This window comes from Balaenoptera borealis, assembly GCF_965194805.1.
Source record: "Balaenoptera borealis genome assembly, chromosome: 19".
NCBI lineage: Eukaryota > Metazoa > Chordata > Mammalia > Artiodactyla > Balaenopteridae > Balaenoptera > Balaenoptera borealis.
In genome coordinates, this window is record NC_138878.1 from 57,180,541 (window position 1) to 57,199,560 (window position 19,020).

Here is a 19,020-nt window from a genome sequence, read left to right on the forward strand (position 1 = left end):
CCACATGCCACAGAGTAACTAAGCCCGTGCACCACAACTACTGAGCCTGCATTCTAGAGCCCGCATGCCACAACTACTGAAGCCCGCGCGCCTAGAGCCCATGCTCCGCAACAAGAGAAGCCACCACAGTGAGAAGCACGCACACTGCAATGAAGAGTAGCCCCCCCCTCACCACAACTAGAGAAAGCCCACACACAGCAACGAAGACCCAACACAGCCAAAAATAAATAAATAAAATAAATAAATTTATTTTAAAAATTTATTAAATTTATTTTTTTTAAAAAGACCCTGATTTCAGTTCTTTTGGGTATACACCCAGAAGTGGAATTGCTGAGTCATATGATAATTCTATTTTTAATTTTTTGAGGAAGTGCTGTACTGCTTAACAGAGTGACTGTTCATATTCTTTTACATCTTGATTTTTTTTTTTTTTTTGGCGGTGCTGCGCAGCTTGTGGGATCTTAGTTCCCTGACAGGGATTGAACCCAGGCCCTCGGCAGTGAAAGCGCTGAGTCCTAACCACTGGACCGCCAGGGAATTCCCACATCTTGCATTTTTCACTCAGTGATACATCTTGGAAAGTTATCCATATCTTTAGATCTAACTTGCTCTTTTTCAAAAATAAATGTTTTGAAGTGTACAGAAAAGTGCACAAATCATAAGTGAACAGCTGAATTAAATTTCATAAACTGAACACACCTGGTAACCAGAACTCAGCTCATGAAAAGAACATGACCAGCCCCTCCAGGATGCCCTTCATGCCTCTTCCAGGATGCCCCCAAAGGAAACCACTAACTGGACTTCTAACAATATGGATTAATTTTGCCTGTTTTCATACTTTATATAAATGAAGTCTCGCAATATGCATTGTTTTGTGTCTGCTGTCTTTTGCTCAGTTTTTTGTTTGTGAAATTCATCCCATGCTATTGCATGTGGCTGTAGCTCTTTCGTTCTCATCGCTATATAGTTTCCTCTGTGTGAAGATGCTACACTTTATCCATCTGTTGATGGGAATTTGTTTTCTGGTGGACATATGTTCATATCTGATTGGACTGGGATTGCTGGGTCATAGGATATGTTCAGCTATAGTAGAAACTGCCCAACAGTTTTCCTAGTGGTTGGACCAATTTGGATGCCCACCAGCAGTATATGAGAGTTTCCCCACTCTATATCCTCACCAACACTTCCTGGTGGTGTCTTCTTTCATTTAGCCATTCTGGTGGGTGTATATTGGTATCGCACTGTGATTTTAATTTGCATTTCCCTGATGATTAGTTGAGTAACTTTTTAAATGTTCATCTCTCCCTTGGATTTCCTCTTTCTGCGAAGTTTTGTTCAATTCTTTTGCTTGCGTTTCTGCATACACACACACACACACATATATACACACATATGCAAATATATTATATTCGTAAATATAATTCATAATATTATATTAGTAAAATTCTCCTAAGAACAAGGGGATTCTCCTATATAACCATAATACCAATTTAACATTTCCCCAAGTATCAGTTTAAGATTGATAGAAAACTATCATCTAATTTATAGTTTATGTTCAAATTTCTCCCATTGTCCCAATAACATACCTTGTCACCATCTGCTTTCCATCCGGGATCACACTTTGTTTAGTTGTCATGTTTCTTTAGTCACCTGTAATCTAGAACCGGCTGCCAGCTTTTAGATTTTTGTTATTGTTTTGGTTTTCATGACACTGACATTTTTAAAGTGTACAGACCAAGTACTTTATAGAGTGTCCCTCAGTTGGGCTTTGTCCCTTGTTTTCTCATGATTCAATTCGGATGATGCATTTTTGGCAGAAAAACATCACAGAAATGATGTTGTGTCCTTTTCAGTGCATATCAGGAGGCACATGATGTTCATTTGTCCCGATACTGGTGATGTTAACTTCTATCACCTGGTTTTAGGTGGTGTCTGCTGGTGTTGTCCGTTAATACTATTTTTTTTCCCTTTGTAATTAATAAGTAATCTGTGGGAGGATACTTTGAGACTAAATAAATATCCTGTTCCTCATCAAACTTTCACTCAGTGGTTTAGGCTTCTGTTGATGATCCTGGCTGGAATTTTGTGATTAATATTCCAGGACCATCACAAACCCCAAAAGGCCTGGGCCTCCAGTGACATCCTGGAAGGGGTGGGGAGACTGTACGAGGCTGATGGTGGCCAGAGAGATCTACTGGAAATGAATAAATCTCTACGGTGGCCTAGGGGGTCGAAGGGACCCATACTGCTCAGGGATTTGGTAAAAAACTGAGGCTGGGGCTTCCCTGGTGGCGCAGTGGTTGAGAATCTGCCTGCCAATGCAGGGGACACGGGTTCGAGCCCTGGTCTGGGAAGATCCCACATGCCGCGGAGCAACTGGGCCCGTGAGCCACAATTACTGAGCCTGCGCGTCTGGAGCCTGTGCTCCGCAACAAGAGAGGCCGCGATAGTGAGAAGCCCGCGCACCGCGACGAAGAGTAGCCCCCGCTTGCCGCAACTAGAGAAAGCCCTCGCACAGAAACGAAGACCCAACACAGCCATAGATAAATAAATAAATAAATTAATTAATTAAAAACAAACAAACAAAAACAAAAAACAATGTAGAATAAGTTTAAAAAAAAAAAAACAGCCTGGTGAGAATTCATGCCCTCACCCCACAAATATGTATCAAAGTCCTGCTTGGGGTCAGGCACTGTTCTAGGCTCTGAGGCACAGCAGTAAACAAAAGAGATCAAATCCCAGCCGAGCTGGAGCTGGCACTGGTGGGAGGATTCAAACCAGCAGAAATATGTAATATGTTTCATAGTGATAAGAGCGAGGTTAAGAAGATACAGAGTAACAAGGGTGTTCTCTCCCCATAAAACAGTTTTGCCCCCTCTCCTTCTCATTTATGCTCCTGTGGGTCTCCCTGCCTGTTGTCTGCCAGAAACTCTGGCTGAGCCAAGGTCACTTCCAGACACCGTCTGTTCTCCCCAGGAGTGGGGCCTGTACCAGCTCCAGCGTCTGGACTCTTGGCACGGAGCCCCAGAGCCCTGGAGCGAGGGAATGCTGGCCTGCCCCACATCAGGAAGGGAATCCTCCAGTTTGGCTGTCTGGGACTGGTGAGATGGAGGGCTTCCGAGAAAGAGAAGCCAGTGCAAGCTGGGTGGCCTCCCTGAAGGAGGTGGAGGACTGCTGGGCGAGAAGAGTCCCCTAATTAGACTGATGAAGACGGATGTAAATAATTATATTCCTAAACACCATCAAACACGTTCAGAGTGCCTAGTTTGGGGCAAATGTTGGACATTTGTTATGGCACCTAATCTAAGTGCTTTATATATGTTATCACATCTAAGAGGCAGGGGGTATTTACCCTATTTCACAGATGAAGAAATTGGGGTTCAGAGAGGTGATGCCATTATCCAGAGGTCACACAACGAGTGCTTTGAAGAGCCTGGAAAGGAACTCAGGTCTGTGTGGGTCCAAACACTAACTCATAACCACCACCTGTACCACCTGCTAAGCAGCTCGCCATCCCTGGCCCACTCCCAGCACCGCCCCTTTCCCTGGAAGCCCCCGCCGCACCTTCTGCCTCTGCTTTCTCCCCTCCACTTGGGCCGGCAAGAAATACAGCCCTGGGTTACAATCTGCGGGTCGGTCCTAGTACCAGTTGTTTACCTTGGCCAAGTGAGCACACATCTCTGAGCCTCAGTTTCCTTAACTGCCTAACAGGGATAGAAATAGAGCTACTGAGAGGAATCCGTGCGTTGATGAACGTAGGGTATCTAACCCCCGCGCCGGGCGTAGTCTGCCCTCAGTGACCCGGCGGCACGCTTTTAGGCAAGTTCTAACTCTCTGCGCCCGTTTCCTCCTGGGCACGACAGGACAATCAATGACAGTGCCTCTTAGGTCGTTCTCGGGAATAAACGTGTACGTGTATATGTAAAGCACTAAGAACCGTGCCCACAGTTAGCCGGGGTTGCTGTTTTTACTGTTGGGGAGGGGGGAGGGCAGTGGGGTGGAAGCAGGGACAAGCCAGGAAGGCTCTGGAGAATCGGGGCGCCCCGTCCTCCGTCCTGCAGCGTTTGGGTCTGGCTTCGGGATGTCAGGGCCCGCTGACCTCGGAGACCTCCGCCTGCTCCTCCGCACCCGGGGTGGCAAGGGCCAGCGCCGGGCGCTGACGTCGGCCTTCAAGGCCCCATCCTTCCCCCGCCCCCCTCCCCGCGGCCTCCTCTGGGGGCGGAGCCCGGGAGCCCACCGCCCCGCCCTCGCCGCGGGCCCGGGGCGCTGAGAGGGGCGCGCAGCGGAGCTCTCAGACCCCGCGCCCCCAGGCCCAGACCCCTAAGAGCGCGGGGCTCACTGAGTTCCCCCACCTGAGCGGCAGGATCGGGGAGGGTGTCGGTGCGGAGAGCCCAGGAGGTCCCGGCCTATGGCCGTGGGCGGTGAGTGAGGGGCGCAGCTCGGGGGGCACCGCTCTTCTCCCGGGTCCTGGCGCTGGGGACAGGGAGGCAAAACCTTGGCCAGGAAATCGGCTCAAGCCAGGTTTGGACTGAGGGCGGGAGACTTGGGGACCCCCGCAGGGGGATTGTGAGGGCGAGAAGAATAGTCTCCGTGGTTGAGTTGTGTGGTGGGTTGGTGGTGTTATGGGGGAAGTGTGCAAAGGTGGATTCTGGTAAAACAGGAGGTGTCAGCGGAGCGGGTGGGTGTGGGCCATGGATGTGGGTGGAGAAAGAGAGGGGTGTGTGGCCGCGGGTCTTTGGGCAGATGTGCAAGGGAAGTGATGGGGACAGGGGAGAGTGTCCAGCCTGCATGTGTGGGAAGCCTGTGCATATATGTGCATCTGGGGAGAATCTGATGCTGGGGGGATTAGGATGAATGTGCAAGGAGTTACTTGGGGTGAGTGTGTAAGACCGTTGGGAGGTGTTGTTTGGGGCAAGTATGCAAACAGTCCCTTGGGATGTGAATGTGCACAGGTGGAGGTGGGGATTGGGCTTGCCTGGATGGGTATGCGTGGCAGGGGACTTGGGTATTGAGAGTGCACAGGCTTGGGGGCACAGGCGGTGTGTGAACTAAGCATCATTGGGGATGGGTGTGGGGGAGAGGGATGAGAGTGTCAACCCAGGATGGGTATGTAGTTCATGGGCCAAGTAAGTGTGTAAGGCATGGTTTGGAATAAATGTGCAACAGGTGTGTGGTTTTTGCCTGAGGAGAGAGAAGCCTGGAACTGAATGTCCAGAGTCCTGAGTTCTCTTCACAACTTGGACCAACCTCTGTTACTCTCTGGGCCTCAGTTTTACTATCTGTAAAATGGGTCTGAGGATGGTTCAGCTACCTAGTCTCTGCCTGGAGTCTCTCCAAAGCCAGGAGTCAGGGGAAGGATAAAAGTGAGACTTTTACAACTTGTCTTTTTCTTTCCCCTACCCCCAGGAAGCCCCTCTGGGAGCCCCTCCCCAGCCATGGACAAGCCCAGTCTTCCAGAGCTCCAACAGCCTCTGCTGGTGGGTGTAGGCGGTGAGCCCCCTGTCCAGAAGCCTGGCGAGCCTGAGCCAGGGCCTCCCTTTCGAGAGACAGCCTTTGCAGAATCACTGAGGGGTTGGCAGTTCTTGCCACCATCTCTTCCTTCTGTGAGTGCTGTACTGGGGGAGCCAGGGCTCCCCGACCTTGAGGTAGGAGCAGGACCACTAAGGTAGGCTCCTTAGTGGGAGCTGGGGGAGGGGGCTGGAGGTGAATCCAGCTGTGGCCAACATCCGGCAGGCTGCTGGCCAACTCCAGCTGCCAGCTGCTGGCCTGGAGTCTCACTTCACAACTGCGTGTGGCCTCCCTGGGTTTCCAGGTGTGGTTTTTCCTGTTCTCCATCCCACCTGGCTTCTTTACCTTTTTCTCTCCAAATTCATCTCTCATCTTTGTTCCCTTTGGCTCTGTTTGTCTTCCCTCTGATTTCTGACCCCCCTGTTCTCCATCAGTCTATCTCTTTCCAAAGCCGATGCATCTCTGTGCCTCTGTTCTCTTTTTTCCAATTAATGTCATTTTGTATAATTTCTTATTCCTTGTGCATATTGTCAAGCATGTCTTTTATTTGCTAAACATGGTTTTCCAGTTGCTATTGCCATATAAGAAATCACCCCCAAAGCTTAGTAGCTTAAAACAACAACAATCATTATCATGGCTCATGGTTTCCATGGGTTGGGAACTTGGGAAGGACTTGGGTGGTTCTGCCTCAGGGTCTTTCATGAGGTTGCGGTCAGCCAGTGGCTAGAGGTGGAACAGTCAGGGTCTGAAGCAGCTGGGGTCTGGTTGACTATCTCTCTCTTAATGTAGTCTCAGGGCTTCTGCAGGAGTCTCCCCATGTGCGCTGGTTTGGGCTTACAGCATGGCGGCTTCAGACTCCTTATGTGCCTCCAACCTCCAGCAGGAGTGTTTCAGCAAAGCAGAAGCTGCCTCACCTTTTCTTTTTTTTTTTTTCTTTTTTTTAATTCTTTTATTTTTTTTCCCCTTTTCTGACTTATGCTTGCAAGTCGTGTTGCATTACTTCCACCACATTCTATCAATTACAAATGAATCATAGCCTGCTCAGACTCAAGGAAAGTAGACATAGACCTCACCCCTGATGAGAAGATTTATCAGTCAGATGGGTGTGGCCATTTTTGGAAACACAGTCTGCCACACTGTGGCAGTAAGCTTTGCTTTGACCTGGTTTGTGTCAAATAATCCCATTATTTGAAGACTTTGAGGGCCTTATTATTTCTGCTAGTTCTCCTCCACGGTTCCTGTGTGCCTGGTTATCTTTGACTGCATGCTGGTCATTGTATTTGAAAAATTGTTTTGAGGCCTAGAATGAAAGTACCTTCCTCAGGAGAGGATTTGGTTTGCTTTTGTCAGCTGTCTAGGGGTACTACCAGTTAAAGATCATTTTTAATCTAGTTCAAGGTCTGAATGAAAGGTTAATTTTTCATTCAGGGATTGGTAAATGGGATTGGTAAATGCCTGCAGGGCAGAAGGGGCCTTCTCTGTTCATTTGACCTCTCTGTTAAATTAACCTTGATTTTCACTTCAGTTTTGGCTTTACAGTAACTCCTTAAAGTCTTGTGAGCTATTTGATGCAAGATTAAAAAATATTTTTTTTTTAACCTAGAACCTGTAGTTTCAGCAGGCAGGTTTGTCCTAGTAATTTAGGCCACCAGAGCTGGCTCCTCTAATCGCCATCTTTTTGCAGGGTCCAGTTCCCATTGGTTTCTGTCTCCACTTCAGCGGTTTTTAACTCAGAGCTTATAAGCAGCTGTAGTATCCATGCGTGGACCTGTGAACTCCTTGAAATTGAACTCAAAGCTTTTGAGTGTGGGTGAGGCTTTTCTCTGGAGACAGGGTCCAGAGCTTCCCGTCAGGGGGATCCAGGATGTGGGCAAGTCAAGAGCCTACCTCTTGGAACATTTTTCTCTCTGTGTCTTTGGGGGCATGGGGAGTGGAGCAGTGGGGCAAGGAAGATGGGTGGAGATGACCACTTAGGCTGTCTCCTGCCCATAGGATGTGTCATCCAGTGACAGTGACTCGGACTGGGATGGGGGCGGCCTTCTCTCCCCACTCCTACCCCACGACCACCTCGGCTTGGCTGTCTTCTCCATGCTGTGCTGTTTCTGGCCCGTGGGCATTGCCGCCTTCTGCCTGGCCCAGAAGGTCAGTCTGTGGGTGGAGCTGGGAGGGGGTTGGATATAGAAGAGGAAAATGCATTCAAAAGAAAAGAAAAAAAGAGGAGGCATGCTTGGGGGGAAAAAAAGTGATGGAGAAAAGGATTTACATAGAAACATTCAGGGGTAAAATGAGGCATTTTTCACAGAGGGCAGCCCAGAGTGGTGGTTAAGAACCTGAGCTCCAATCCTAGGCCTGCCACCCTCTGGTAAGGTTGTGGGCAAGCCGGTTAAACTCCCGGTGCCTCATTTTCCTCATCTGTAAAATGGGAATGAATAATTCCTGCCTCAGGGTCGTTGTGAGGCTCAGCGAATTAGAACTGTGGCATATAGTAATATATATATATATTTTTTATTAGTCACCCAGTATCCCCAGTGCCCAACTGTGCCTGACCCACAGTAGCTGCTCCCTATGTTTTTGGAACATATGAATGAATACATGGGTGTGTTGGGTGGGGGAGGGGTCGGGCTGCGGGAAGCAGGGTGAGATGAGGGGATACCTGAGTCACCGCTGCACCACCTCCACAGACCAACAAGGCTTGGGCCGAGGGGGACGTCCAGGGGGCAGGGGCCGCCTCCCGCCGCGCCTTCCTGCTGGGGGTCCTGGCCGTCGGGCTGGGCGTGTGCACGTACGCGGTCGCCCTGGTGACCCTGGCCGCCTACCTCGCCTCCCGGGACCCGCCTTAGTTGCCCCTGCGGTCCCCACTGTGAACCCAGAGGCCGGCCGCCCAGCGCGTCCGCGGTCGGAGTGGAGAATCCAGGTGAATGAGGCGGCGGCGGCAGCATCCAGAAACGGAGAGTGAGTCGGTTCTCCCCCACCCCCCTTCCTGGAGGCCGCAAAGAGCAATTAAACACCAGACACTCCTGCCGCGAAACCTGTGTCTGTCTGTGTGTGTGGGAAGGCGGAAGGGACGGGCCAGAGTGACAGGCTGCCCCCCGGGGTGCTCCCGGACACCTCAGAGCCAGAGAAGAGGGAATCCGAGGAAGCTCGGAGGGCTTCCAAGTTGCAGAATATTCTCTTCACAACGTGGGTGATAGGTAGAGAATTAGAGAAAGCCAGGTTCCAAGGCCTTCCTCCTCCAAGTTCACTGTGTAACCTCCGCCCACGTACCTTCTGAGCCTCACTTCTCCTCATCTGCAAAATGGGACTAATTTCTCCCACACCTGGAGCAGTTCTGAAGATTAAATGAGTCATGCAGTGTAAACAGCAGCCTCCCCCGGAGCTCCTTCGACAGCAAGTGGCAGAAATCCAACTCAGACTGCCTTACACAACAAAGGGGAAGAAAGCTGAGGGAGAACTGGATTGAGGGCCTCAGATAATAGTCTGCTCTCCCCATCTCTTGGCTTCACTGCACAGGCTCCGCCTCGTGGGGGAGGAGAATGGAGCAGGCAGCTCTGGTACCCCAAAGGTCCTCTTCCCCAGGCACCCTCTTAGTGGCCCACCCGGGCTAGGAGGCAGCCCCATCACATAGCCTGAGATTGGGAGGGATGGGACCTTCAGGCCTCAAAGTGCTGGCACTCTGGCAGGCCAAACAGCCCTGTCCTGAACTTATCAGAGGTACATTAAATGGAGCCTGATATTACCAAGTAATAAAGTGAAAGTGGTTTAGTTTTTTCATTCCACTTAATGCCATTTAATCTTGCTAGAAGAAAACACTATTCCCTGTTTGTGCTCTCCTGCGCGTCTTCACGGGTGTAATTTCAAGCTAAAGATATTTATGCATTTCCTTCTTGTTTACTGGGGATGAAAATGACACCTGCTCAAAGGGGCAATTGTGGGCACCGTGTGGGCCAGTTTAAGCATGTGAAGTGTGCAGCAGAGGGCCCCCAGACGTGTCATTTTCACCATAAACCCCTAAACATAAGTGGCAGACAGGATCTGGCAGCCATGTGGCCCACCTGTGGGAACGTTATTCCTTGCTGGATGCTAGTGGGATCTTGGCTCCTGCCCCCTGAATGTGAGGGTGGGGATCAGTCAAATCAGAACTGAAAATACACCCATTTCCAAAAGCCCCTTAGGGGGTGCTATCACCCCTGACAGAGAACCAACAGGCCTCGGTCACTTCCTTTCACAGACAGGGACCCGAGGTCCAGAATGCACTGGCACCTCAGGTGTTTGTCTGCATAGTGAGGGCTCTGGGTCTGGACTTTTTTTTTTGGCCGCACCAAGTGGCACACGGGATCCCCAACTAGGGATCGAAGCCGTGCCCCCTGCAGTGGACGCGTGGAGTCTTAACTGCTGGACAGCCAGGGAAGTCCCTGGGTCTGGAGTCTTGAGTGGGACCCGTGCTCCACCACTTAACAAGCTGGTGACCTCTGGTGGTTAACTGGCTTCTGAGCTTGTTCCCTTACCTTATTCTTTCTTGAATTTTATTTTTTTGGCTGTGTTGGGTCTTTGTTACTGTACGCAGGCTCTCTCTAGTTGCGGCGAGCGGGGGCTACTCTTGTTGTGGAGCACGGGCTCTAGGCGCGTGGGCTCAGCAGCTGTGGCACGTGGGCTCAGTAGTTGTGGCTTGAGGGCTCTAGAGCACAGGTTCAGTAGTTGTGGTGAACGGGCTTAAGTGCTCCTTGGCATGTGGGATCTTCCCGGACCAGGGCTCGAACCCGTGTCCCCTGCACTGGCAGGCGGATTCGTAACCACTGCGCCACCAGGGAAGTCCCTTGTTTCCTTACCTTAAAACAGAGACTGTAACAACAGCCACACCTCACAGGGTTGTTGGGTGGGTAAAAGCAGCATTCAGAGCCAGATTCCCCTCTGAGGCCCACAAAGCCCACTGCCTCCCCGACCATCTCCTTACTCTCCCCTTAGTCACTCTGCTCCAGCCACACTGGCCACCTTGCTGGTCCTTGAACCTCTGCCAGGGGGTCCTCCCCCACATGTCCATGAGTCCCTGAGTTCGTCCCTGGCCTCCTCCTGGGCTTCCCTCAGACGTTCCCCTCTCCACGGAGGTGTCCCCGACTGATGTATTAAATCTGCCCTCCTCCCGACTCACCTAAACCCGTCTTCCCTGTTTGTTTTTAAATAGCATCCACCATCCAAAAAACACCAATTTTATTTGCCCATCACTTCACTGCTCCTCGAACCTGGGACGTGGGCCTCATTCACTGCTGAGGCCTCAGCACCCAGCAGGGCCTGCACACTCTAACAGCAGTCCCACTTCACCAGGCTGTTAAAATGAGTAGATTCAGTCAATAAATGCACCATCCTACTAGTGCTTTCCTGGGGTGGGGTGGGGTCTGTGCCCCCCGGGCCCAGGGGCTGGCTATAGCCACTTTCTCAGCAGGGCTGGGCTACCAGTTTATTTGACGCTGGAGGTGGTGGGAGGGGCAGCTTGCCCCGGCGTGCCTCAGCTCTTGGAGTAACGCCTCTGCAGAGATTCCCGGTAGAAGCGGAAGACGTGCTGGGAAGCAGCCTGGGCTGCGGCCAGGCACTGCTGGAGCTGGGAAGGGAGAGGGGCTCAGTGCTGCGGGCCCAGGCCTGCACCCACACGGCCTGACGGGCCCCACCTCCCTGTTCACCGGGAGCCCCGCCCCCCAAGGGGAGGCAGGTGGAGCGGGGATTACTCCCTGTGCATTTCCTTCTTCCCCACTTCATGGGCTCCTTCAAGGGGAAGGCCTCAGGGGTCAGGTTCCAGCAGCTCCAGGCCCTCAGACCAATGGCATCAGGCATCCTGACCCCTGGACGTGACCCCAACCTTGTTGAGCTCCGGGGCCAGATTGGAATTTTAGAGCCACAGGTCCTGTGACTCCAAATAGTCTTAAAAGCCATGGAACCTGAGACCCCAAATCTTTCCTGCCATGTATACCTGGATTCACAGGAGGGCCAGGTGGGAAATATTCTTGGAGACCATTTGGCCCAACAGGTGCCAAACTCTGTTTTTCAGACACCCCGAGTTCCGGGGTGCACAGCTCTGAGCTGGAAGCTGGGAGGCCTCCAGGTGCCCCCATCTCTTGATTTCAACCTGTGCCCCTCTTCTCATAAATAGGTCTTCCCTTTAAAATTCCCACAAAGGTTTCTATGGCTACAAAGTTTGAAAACTCCTATTTACAGAAGGGATGCAAGGACGGGGCCCTCCTTAAGCTTCTTAGGACTGGGACAGGACCTCGTGTCAGGTGGGTGGGAAGGATCTGGCATTCACCCCCAATTGCACACTGGTACCTCAGCATCAGAGTAGAGCCCCTTGGTGGTGGACATCAGCAGCTTCCGTTCCACGCTGTCAAGTGCAAAGGTCAGGAGTGCCCGAGCCTCCTAGGGATGAGGGGTACAAGGTGGGGGACCTGGAACTCTCTCCTCAGACACAATCTCAGCTGGTCCCAAAGAGGGGGCTTGCTTTTCACTCACGTTTATCAAGTGTATTTTTTTTTTTTTTGGTCTACATACCACCTCTTCCTGCTTCCTTGAGTAATCGCTCCCCATGCCACATTCCACCACATGGTCCTGACACGGGGCTTCAGAGCACAGCATCCTGCGCCACAGGGGCGGCAGCCCCAGTGCCGGTCACTCCCCGGTGCCTCCCATCTCCCTGCAGTGCTCTGTACCCCTGGGGCTGGAAGCCAGCAAACTGTATTTCCCAGATTCCCCTGCCCGTTAGGTTCTACCAGGAATCTGGTGGGAGACTGGGAGGGAGGAGAGAGCATCCTGGTCCTCATTGCAGCAGGAGTTTGGGGTCTATCACCTGCCACAGGAGGCATGGAGATGGGGTGGGTTCTGGACTTCAGCAGCCAGGGCAAAGCCAGACCGTCTGTGTGCATCTAGATCTGACTGCACCAGTGTCTCCACCAGCACAGAGCAGGAGCTGGCTTCCGGCTTCTAATCTCTGGGTGTCCTCTCTTCTTCTCTTCTGCTCCTTCAGCTCTTCCAATATGGTTATAACCAGTTCCCTGCATTAAATTCTCTCTGTCTGAAATCCCCCAAGGGGCTTCTGCTTTCCCGACTGGATGTGACTGTACAGTCCTGAGCAGATAACTGGGAATAACCAGAACCCTAGCACACTGTGACCTTGAGCCAGTGAAGAAAAAACTCTTTCCTCCTTTGCTTTTGTTTTTGAACCTCTTAAAATCAATTCCCTTTTTGCTTCAGCAGGTTAGAGCTGGGTTTCTAGCACTTGCCCAGATGAACAGGGCAGAGCTTGCCAGCTGAGAATGAGGTGGTACAAGCCAACTGTTTTGGAGAAGTGAGGCCTAGAGGAGGAGAAGAAGAGTGTCTGCCCAAGGCCTTTTACCACCCTACCCTTCATACCTACCTTTTCTTGCTTGGCTGTGGGGTCCAGCAGGAGGGTCCCATCAGAGTCCAGAGCACAGGTGACCCCACAGAAGAGGGCCCGCATGGGCACACCTGCGTCCACCAGTGCCATACACGCGGCATTCAGGCAACAGGCCAGGAGCTGAGTGCCACAGGCAGTGGTTAAGAGTTTCTTTTTTTTCTTCCTTTTTTTTGGCCGTGCTGTGAAGCTTGTGGGATCTTATTTCCCCAACCAGGGATTGAACCCAGGCCCTCAGCAGTGAGAGAGCAGAGTCCTAACCACTGGACCGCCAGGGAATTCCCAGGTTAAGAGTTTCTACTGGAGGGCTGGTCAGCAGAACACATCCATGCCTCCATTCACCCTGCCAGTGCCTGCAGCAGACATCACTAATTGATCACAGAAAGGCAGAGTAGTTCTGGGATCAAGTATCCTTGGGTTCCAGACCTGAATTTGCCACCTCTAAGCTGTGTGACCTTGAGCAAGTTACGTATTCCCTCTGAGCCTCAAGCAGGTATCATAATGATATTCAACAGATACGCACCTTCAGGGAAACGGAGGGCAGAAGCCTTCCAAGATCACACAAGTAGGCAGTGGCAGAGCCAGGCCTGGAGCTGGGGTATCTAGAGCATGCAGTGCTACCAGGCGATAGACAGGCAGGGTGACAGAGGGAGGGGTCGGTGTCCCCAGGGAGCCCACAGTCCAGGGGAGAGGTGTGGCCCTGGCACAGTATAAGGTGAGCACAGGCCTGAGTCAGACAGCTGGCCCCACCTCAGTTTCCTCAAGTCTTTCCTCCCCAGGGCCCAGCTTCACAATCAGTCAGTCCCACCTCTGCCACTGACCCTCCATTGCCTCCCCTCTGTGAAATGGGTTCGCAATAGTCCTCCTTTTCCCTCATCTGTGAAGTGTCTGCCCAGTGCAGGGCCATGCACCTGCAAAGCCGTCTAGAAATGCCCGTTTCTGGTCCTTGGCCTCTACCTTTCGCACCCAAACCACAGCGATCTTTCAAGGCTGAGCTGCTGAACCTAAGGTTCTACTTGCTCAGGGCTCCCCCGGTGTTGAGCCTCAAATCCAAGCTCTGGGTCAGAGCTGAGGTCACTGGCACAGGCTTTGGATTCTGGAGGACTTCCTGGAGGAGGTGGCCTGGGGGAAAGGATACAGAGCCAGCATCGCTGACGACCTGCAGCACCACGGTTATGGAGGTGCGGGGGTGCAGAGCTCCCAGCACCACCGCTTCACACGTGTTTCTGATCAGCCGCTCCCGGCTCTTCTCCGCTACGCCTGGGGAAATCAGGGGTGGGGTGGGGTTGTCAGGCTCTTCCCTTCCATCTGGCTCACCTTCCTCCATATGCCCCACCCAAACCCTCTGGAAAAGGGCCTGCAGTGCCAGTTCGGGTTACTGGAAGACCCTGAATGGATGACAGAGGAGTCCCACTGGGAAGGAGGGAGGGCCTGACTGCCACCCACCCGACCCCTGCCACTTCCAGCACCCACCAAGGGAGCCTCCCGGGGAGGAGAACCTCTGAGCTCCCGTGTCCAGTGCTGCTGTCCACCCCCATCCCAGTGGGCCCAGCCCTGGGGAGTGAGGGGGACAGAGTAAAAGAGCGGAAAAACAGGTTAATGGAAAGGAGGAGAGATGGAGCCAGGAAAGAGGAGGGGAAAGTAAAGATGGAGAGAGGGAGAAAGAGAGAAAAATGACAGAAACAGAGACTCAGAAACAAAGAGTTGGAGAAAGAGACAGAAATAGCTGAGGGCAAGGGACTTCCCTCGTGGCCCAGTGGGTAAGATTCCACGCACCCAATGCAGGGGGCCCAGGTTCGATCCCTGGTCGGGGAACTAGTTCCCGCATGCATGACGCAACTAAGAGCTCGTATGCCGCAGCTAAGACCCAGCACAGCCAAAATAAAGAAAGAAAGAAAAGAAAGAAATAGCTGAGGGGTGATGAGAGGAGGGAGGGGAGAGTGGAGACCAGGAAAAGCAGTGAGGGAGACACCGGGCGAGAGGCCCAATTACCAGGCAGACCGATCTTCGGCCTCAGGGTCACCTCCAGTGTGGCCTTGTTGAAGATCTCTTTGCTGACTTTCACCTCTGCTGGCCCGTACACGCCTGCCAGGACGGAGGTATCCCCTGGGGAGACAGCACGGGAGGCCTCACCCAAATCTTCCCTGCCTCTGGGGCCCAACGCCTGGCACTTAACATTGTGGGCCCTGAGCCAGGTGGCCAGGGTTGCCCACATCACCCTCACTGTGGCCCACCAGTTGTTGGTAGTGATTCTTTGAGCACTTGATTCATTTCTCTGCCTCCACTTCCTCATCTGTAAAATGGGGACAACTACAGTACCTCCCTCACAGTTGTGAGGATTACATGAGATAAAAAGAAAACCACTTAGGACTCTGCCTGTAAGGGCTGAGTGCCCAAAAGACTTTAGCTATTATTATAAACTTTAATGGGAAGTTCTTCCTGAGAGCTAAACTTTCTCCCTCTTACTGCTGCTGGTCCCAACTTCTCCATCCAAAGCTTCCCTTAGCCCAGCTCTCTTCCCTCAGGCTCACATCCCCAAACTCTGCAGCAGTCAGGACACCTGAGAAAGAGATAAATATCTGGGGGTGGGTCCTGACCTGCTTATTTCCTCCTGGCTCTGTAACCTCAGCTGATTTTGCTCCCTTCTCTGGGCTTTAGTTCCACCATCTGCAGAATGAGGAGACTGGACCTCAACAGCAGCCTGCAAACTTTTCTGACCCTAACTCCCAATGAGAAATACATTTTAGAGCAGGACCTAAAACTCAACCAAATCTGTGTGCATGTAAATGGAACAAAAGCCTCAAAAACAACTCTTACTGTTATTGCTTTGATATACTCTGATATCTTCTACTCTATTCCAGTTAAAAATAACCACTAATGACGCAGTGGTTCTCAACCCTGGCTGCACAACGGACTCACTGCGTAGCTTTAAAAGATACTGATGCCCAGGTCCCTCCCCCAGAGAGCCTAATTCCATTGCTGGGGGTTGGGGCTCAGGCACCAGCAGCCTCAGAGCTCCACAGGCCATTCTACTATGTAGCTGGGCCTGCAACCTGCAGTGGGAAGAAACGGAGCTCCAGCAAAGCTTCAAAACACTGGCCTGCAATCAGAATCACCACAGCAATTAATTCAAAAATGTAGAGGGCCAGCCTTAGTTGGAGCAGGTAGGTTCTGAGGCTTTGCATTCTTAACCTCATCAGAGATTCTGAGGCCAGAAGCATGTGGGACACACTTTTGAAGGTCCGCAAAGGACCCTGCTCCAGGGTCCTGGGCTTTGGGGTTTTAGAACACAAAAGGGGCTCAGTATTTCTTAAGCTCTAAGAAACTCCAGGCATCTGCATTTAGCCAGAGAGCTAAGCCTTGGGGAGGTCCCGGGTAGAGGCCTTTTTTTCCCTGGAGTTGGGGAGGAGGAGCTGCCACACAAGGGAGGGGATTCTCTTGGCTCCAGGAGAATGTACCCGAAGGGGGAAATTATCCAAGTAGAACTAGATCCATACTGGGGCCTTCCTTCCTGTTACTCCAGATGAGCTGTCTGTGGTTCACGTGAGCACAAGAGTCCCTCCCCTCTGGACCCCACACCCATCTAACCCCTGCCCCATTTATCTGATCCTCTTACAGCAAAGCTCCTATAGAGCTGTCTCCACTCACTGACTCTTTCTTTTCCTCCTTGATCCCATCCCTCCACCAGAACAGCTCTTGACTGCGCCACCAATGACATACGTCCAAGTTGTCAACCCACAGGTCTAGCCCATCCTCACGTGATGCAGCCTCTGCAGGAGGACTAATGCAGCTGGTTGGCCCTTACAGCTCAAACACGTTCTTCTCTGGGCTCCAGGTCACCGCCCTCTCTTGGTTTTTCTCCTACCTTACTAGCTGCTCCTTCTCAGTGTCTCTTCCTAGCTCTGCACAAGCTAGAAGACCCAGGGCTTAGTCCTGGGACTGCCTCTCTTCTCCATCTATACTAATTTTCTTGGAGATCCCATCCAATCGGTAGCTTGAAATACCATTTGCCAATCGGTAGCTTGAAATACCATTTATAGCCGAAGGATTCCAAATTCCAGACTTGTATGTCCTACTGCCCAGTCCACATTGCCACAGGGATGTCTACTAGGCATTGTAAATTTAATGTTCCAAACTGAACTCATCTTCTCCCAGCACAGCTGATCTGGGAAAAAAACTCTCGCGTTATCCCTGACTCTTTTTTTCATATTCCCAAACCAAACCATCTGCAAAATCTGTCGGTTTTACCTTCAGAATCTCACCACCTGCACTGCTTCCACTCTGGTCTGAGCCACCCTCGCCTCCCCCTTTCCCGCTCTAACCTCAACAGTGCAGCCAGACAGATTCTGTTAATATATATTCAGATCATGTCACACGACTCCATTCTCAATCACTAGGCCTTATGTGACGGGCAGGCCTCCTTACCTCCCTCCCGCCTCCTGTCTCTGCTGCAGCCACACTTGTCCCCTGACTATTACTCACCAGGCAAGTTTTGGCCTCAAGGCCTTTACCCCTGTGGTTCCCAATGCTTGGTAAGCTTTCCTCTTGATCTCTTTAGGGTTTGCTCCCTTACCTTTAGGTTTTTATTCAAAAGGTACCATCTCAGTGAGGCCTTTCCTTACCATCCTAATTAAGACTGCAACCCTCTCTAGTACACCCTAGTCCTCTTCCCTACTATGTTTTTCTCCACAGCATTTTACTATATATTTTACTTAGTTATCTTTTGTCTGTCTCTTTGACTAGAATGTAAACTCCATTAGGGCAGGGATTTAAAAAAATGTTTTATCCATGTATTCTCAGTGCTAGCAAAAATACATGTGTTCAATGAAGGAATGAATGAAAGCAGGTTCTGTACCTGGGTCTGAGGTAATGCCCTAAGGCAGGGCCTGAAGCATTTATGGGGGTGATCTTTAGGCCTGTCTCCAGAGGAATATTTCCCGGGGTCAGGGAGGTGAGTCTAGTCTGAGAATTATTTAACTAGGGGAAGGGGATATTTACCTAATAGGTAAGACCTGCCACAATCTTAGGGATATAGGAAGAGTTGTGTATCCCAGTCAAAGGGATATTTACCCAATGCGTGGGGGTGGGGCTGGGGACATCACCCTCAATCTGATAAGTATCTACTTCGGTAGAAGATCTGCCACGGGTCCAGGGAGTAATTAAACCGCTAGTGGTGATTTGCCAGTCTACCGGGTATTTATGCGAACAAAGGGGTTTGCCTCACCCTGGGATGTATGGACGCAGGATGCGTGTGTGGGAGACGGGGGAGGAACCTAGTCAAGGGAGACACCCGGGTAAGGAGATTTCCCCTATTCTGGAGTATTCGTTCTTAAGAGGAGATCTGCCCCTCTCTCATTCTGAGTACTTACCAAAGTGGAAATATCTTCTCCCGGCTAGTCTGGAGGGAGAGGTATATGTCTACTGACGTATGCAGTAGTACCCACCCCGGCAAGAACTGCACCAGTCCAGGAGGAATATTTACCAGCTAGCACAGTACACTGTAACCGCGCCCTAAAACGAATACGACCTGGGTGAGTTCCTACCTTGCAGGAAAGAGGCAGAGCCATCGGGCCGGGACAACAAATTCTGTTCGCAGGCAAAGTGCCGGAGGCTACAACTGGGGCCCCGAGGGCCAGACTCTCTTCCAGACTCAGCGCGGATCTTCGTCTCAGTCTGCATCGTCCCCTCCATCGCCCCGGAGCCCACGTGCAGCCGGGATTGTCGCTTCCGCCCAGAAGCGCCCGCTTGCGTACAGACTGCGTACCTAGTGCGCACGCGCCGACCCGGGGTCGGGGGTGGGGTCTCCAGGATCGGTGCCCGCACGTGGCTCCGCGTTTACTAACAATTTGGTCCCTCCCACTCCCGCCTCGAAAGTCCAGGAAAGCCATTGGACAGAAGAGAAGAGAGGGAAGGCCTTGACATGTCCTACCCGAGGTCCCCGGGCCCTGAAACCCTGAGGCTCTGGTCAGGTTGCCCTCTTCTTTGCCTGTTACAGGAACGACTGCGATGAGGCGGTCAGAGTAATTTTGGGGAAGCTAGATTGTTTTATTCACCTACATATGTGTCCTAGACACCGCAGGACTAGTAGCAGGTGGTTT

At 51.7% G+C, this 19,020-nt stretch overlaps 2 protein-coding genes across 3 annotated transcripts; one reads left to right on the plus strand and one right to left on the minus strand.

The window, feature by feature from the left end:
• The first annotated feature begins 4,229 nt into the window (after nucleotides 1-4,229).
• On the plus strand, nucleotides 4,230-8,536 carry TMEM91 (transmembrane protein 91). The gene is made up of 4 exons (XM_082367574.1): nucleotides 4,230-4,421; nucleotides 5,407-5,645; nucleotides 7,501-7,650; nucleotides 8,190-8,536. Exons 1-4 carry the CDS (start codon nucleotides 4,409-4,411, stop codon nucleotides 8,346-8,348), a joined length of 561 nt encoding a protein of 186 aa, XP_082223700.1. The 5' UTR covers nucleotides 4,230-4,408; the 3' UTR covers nucleotides 8,349-8,536.
• A 2,160-nt stretch (nucleotides 8,537-10,696) lies between these two features.
• EXOSC5 (exosome component 5) lies at nucleotides 10,697-18,705 on the minus strand. Of its 2 annotated transcripts, none has more exons than XM_082367567.1 (6): nucleotides 18,466-18,705; nucleotides 14,915-15,007; nucleotides 14,061-14,182; nucleotides 12,905-13,045; nucleotides 11,821-11,910; nucleotides 10,697-11,101 (listed from the first exon to the last, which is right to left on the minus strand). In XM_082367567.1, the coding sequence occupies exons 1-6, from the start codon at nucleotides 18,611-18,613 to the stop codon at nucleotides 11,009-11,011; spliced, it is 687 nt and encodes a 228-aa protein (XP_082223693.1). In that variant the 5' UTR covers nucleotides 18,614-18,705; the 3' UTR covers nucleotides 10,697-11,008. The 2 variants fall into 2 exon arrangements, with proteins under 2 accessions (XP_082223693.1, XP_082223694.1); XM_082367568.1 differs by having other exon boundaries at nucleotides 14,915-15,028; nucleotides 18,466-18,701.
• Between the last annotated feature and the right edge of the window lie 315 nt (nucleotides 18,706-19,020).

Excerpts from the sequence above, each read along its gene's own strand:
- TMEM91 (XM_082367574.1), top strand. Across the intron at positions 5,646-7,500 it reads CAGGGCTCCCCGACCTTGAG|GATGTGTCATCCAGTGACAG; the intron begins GTAGGAGCAGGA and ends TCCTGCCCATAG. Across the intron at positions 7,651-8,189 it reads CCTTCTGCCTGGCCCAGAAG|ACCAACAAGGCTTGGGCCGA; the intron begins GTCAGTCTGTGG and ends CCACCTCCACAG.
- EXOSC5 (XM_082367568.1), bottom strand. The coding sequence starts at position 18,613 with ATGGAGGGGACGATGCAGACTGAGACGAAGATCCGCGCTGAGTCTGGA. Across the intron at positions 14,183-14,914 it reads GCCGAAGATCGGTCTGCCTG|GCGTAGCGGAGAAGAGCCGG; the intron begins GTAATTGGGCCT and ends TGATTTCCCCAG. Across the intron at positions 11,911-12,904 it reads CCACAGCCAAGCAAGAAAAG|GAGGCTCGGGCACTCCTGAC; the intron begins GTAGGTATGAAG and ends CCTCATCCCTAG.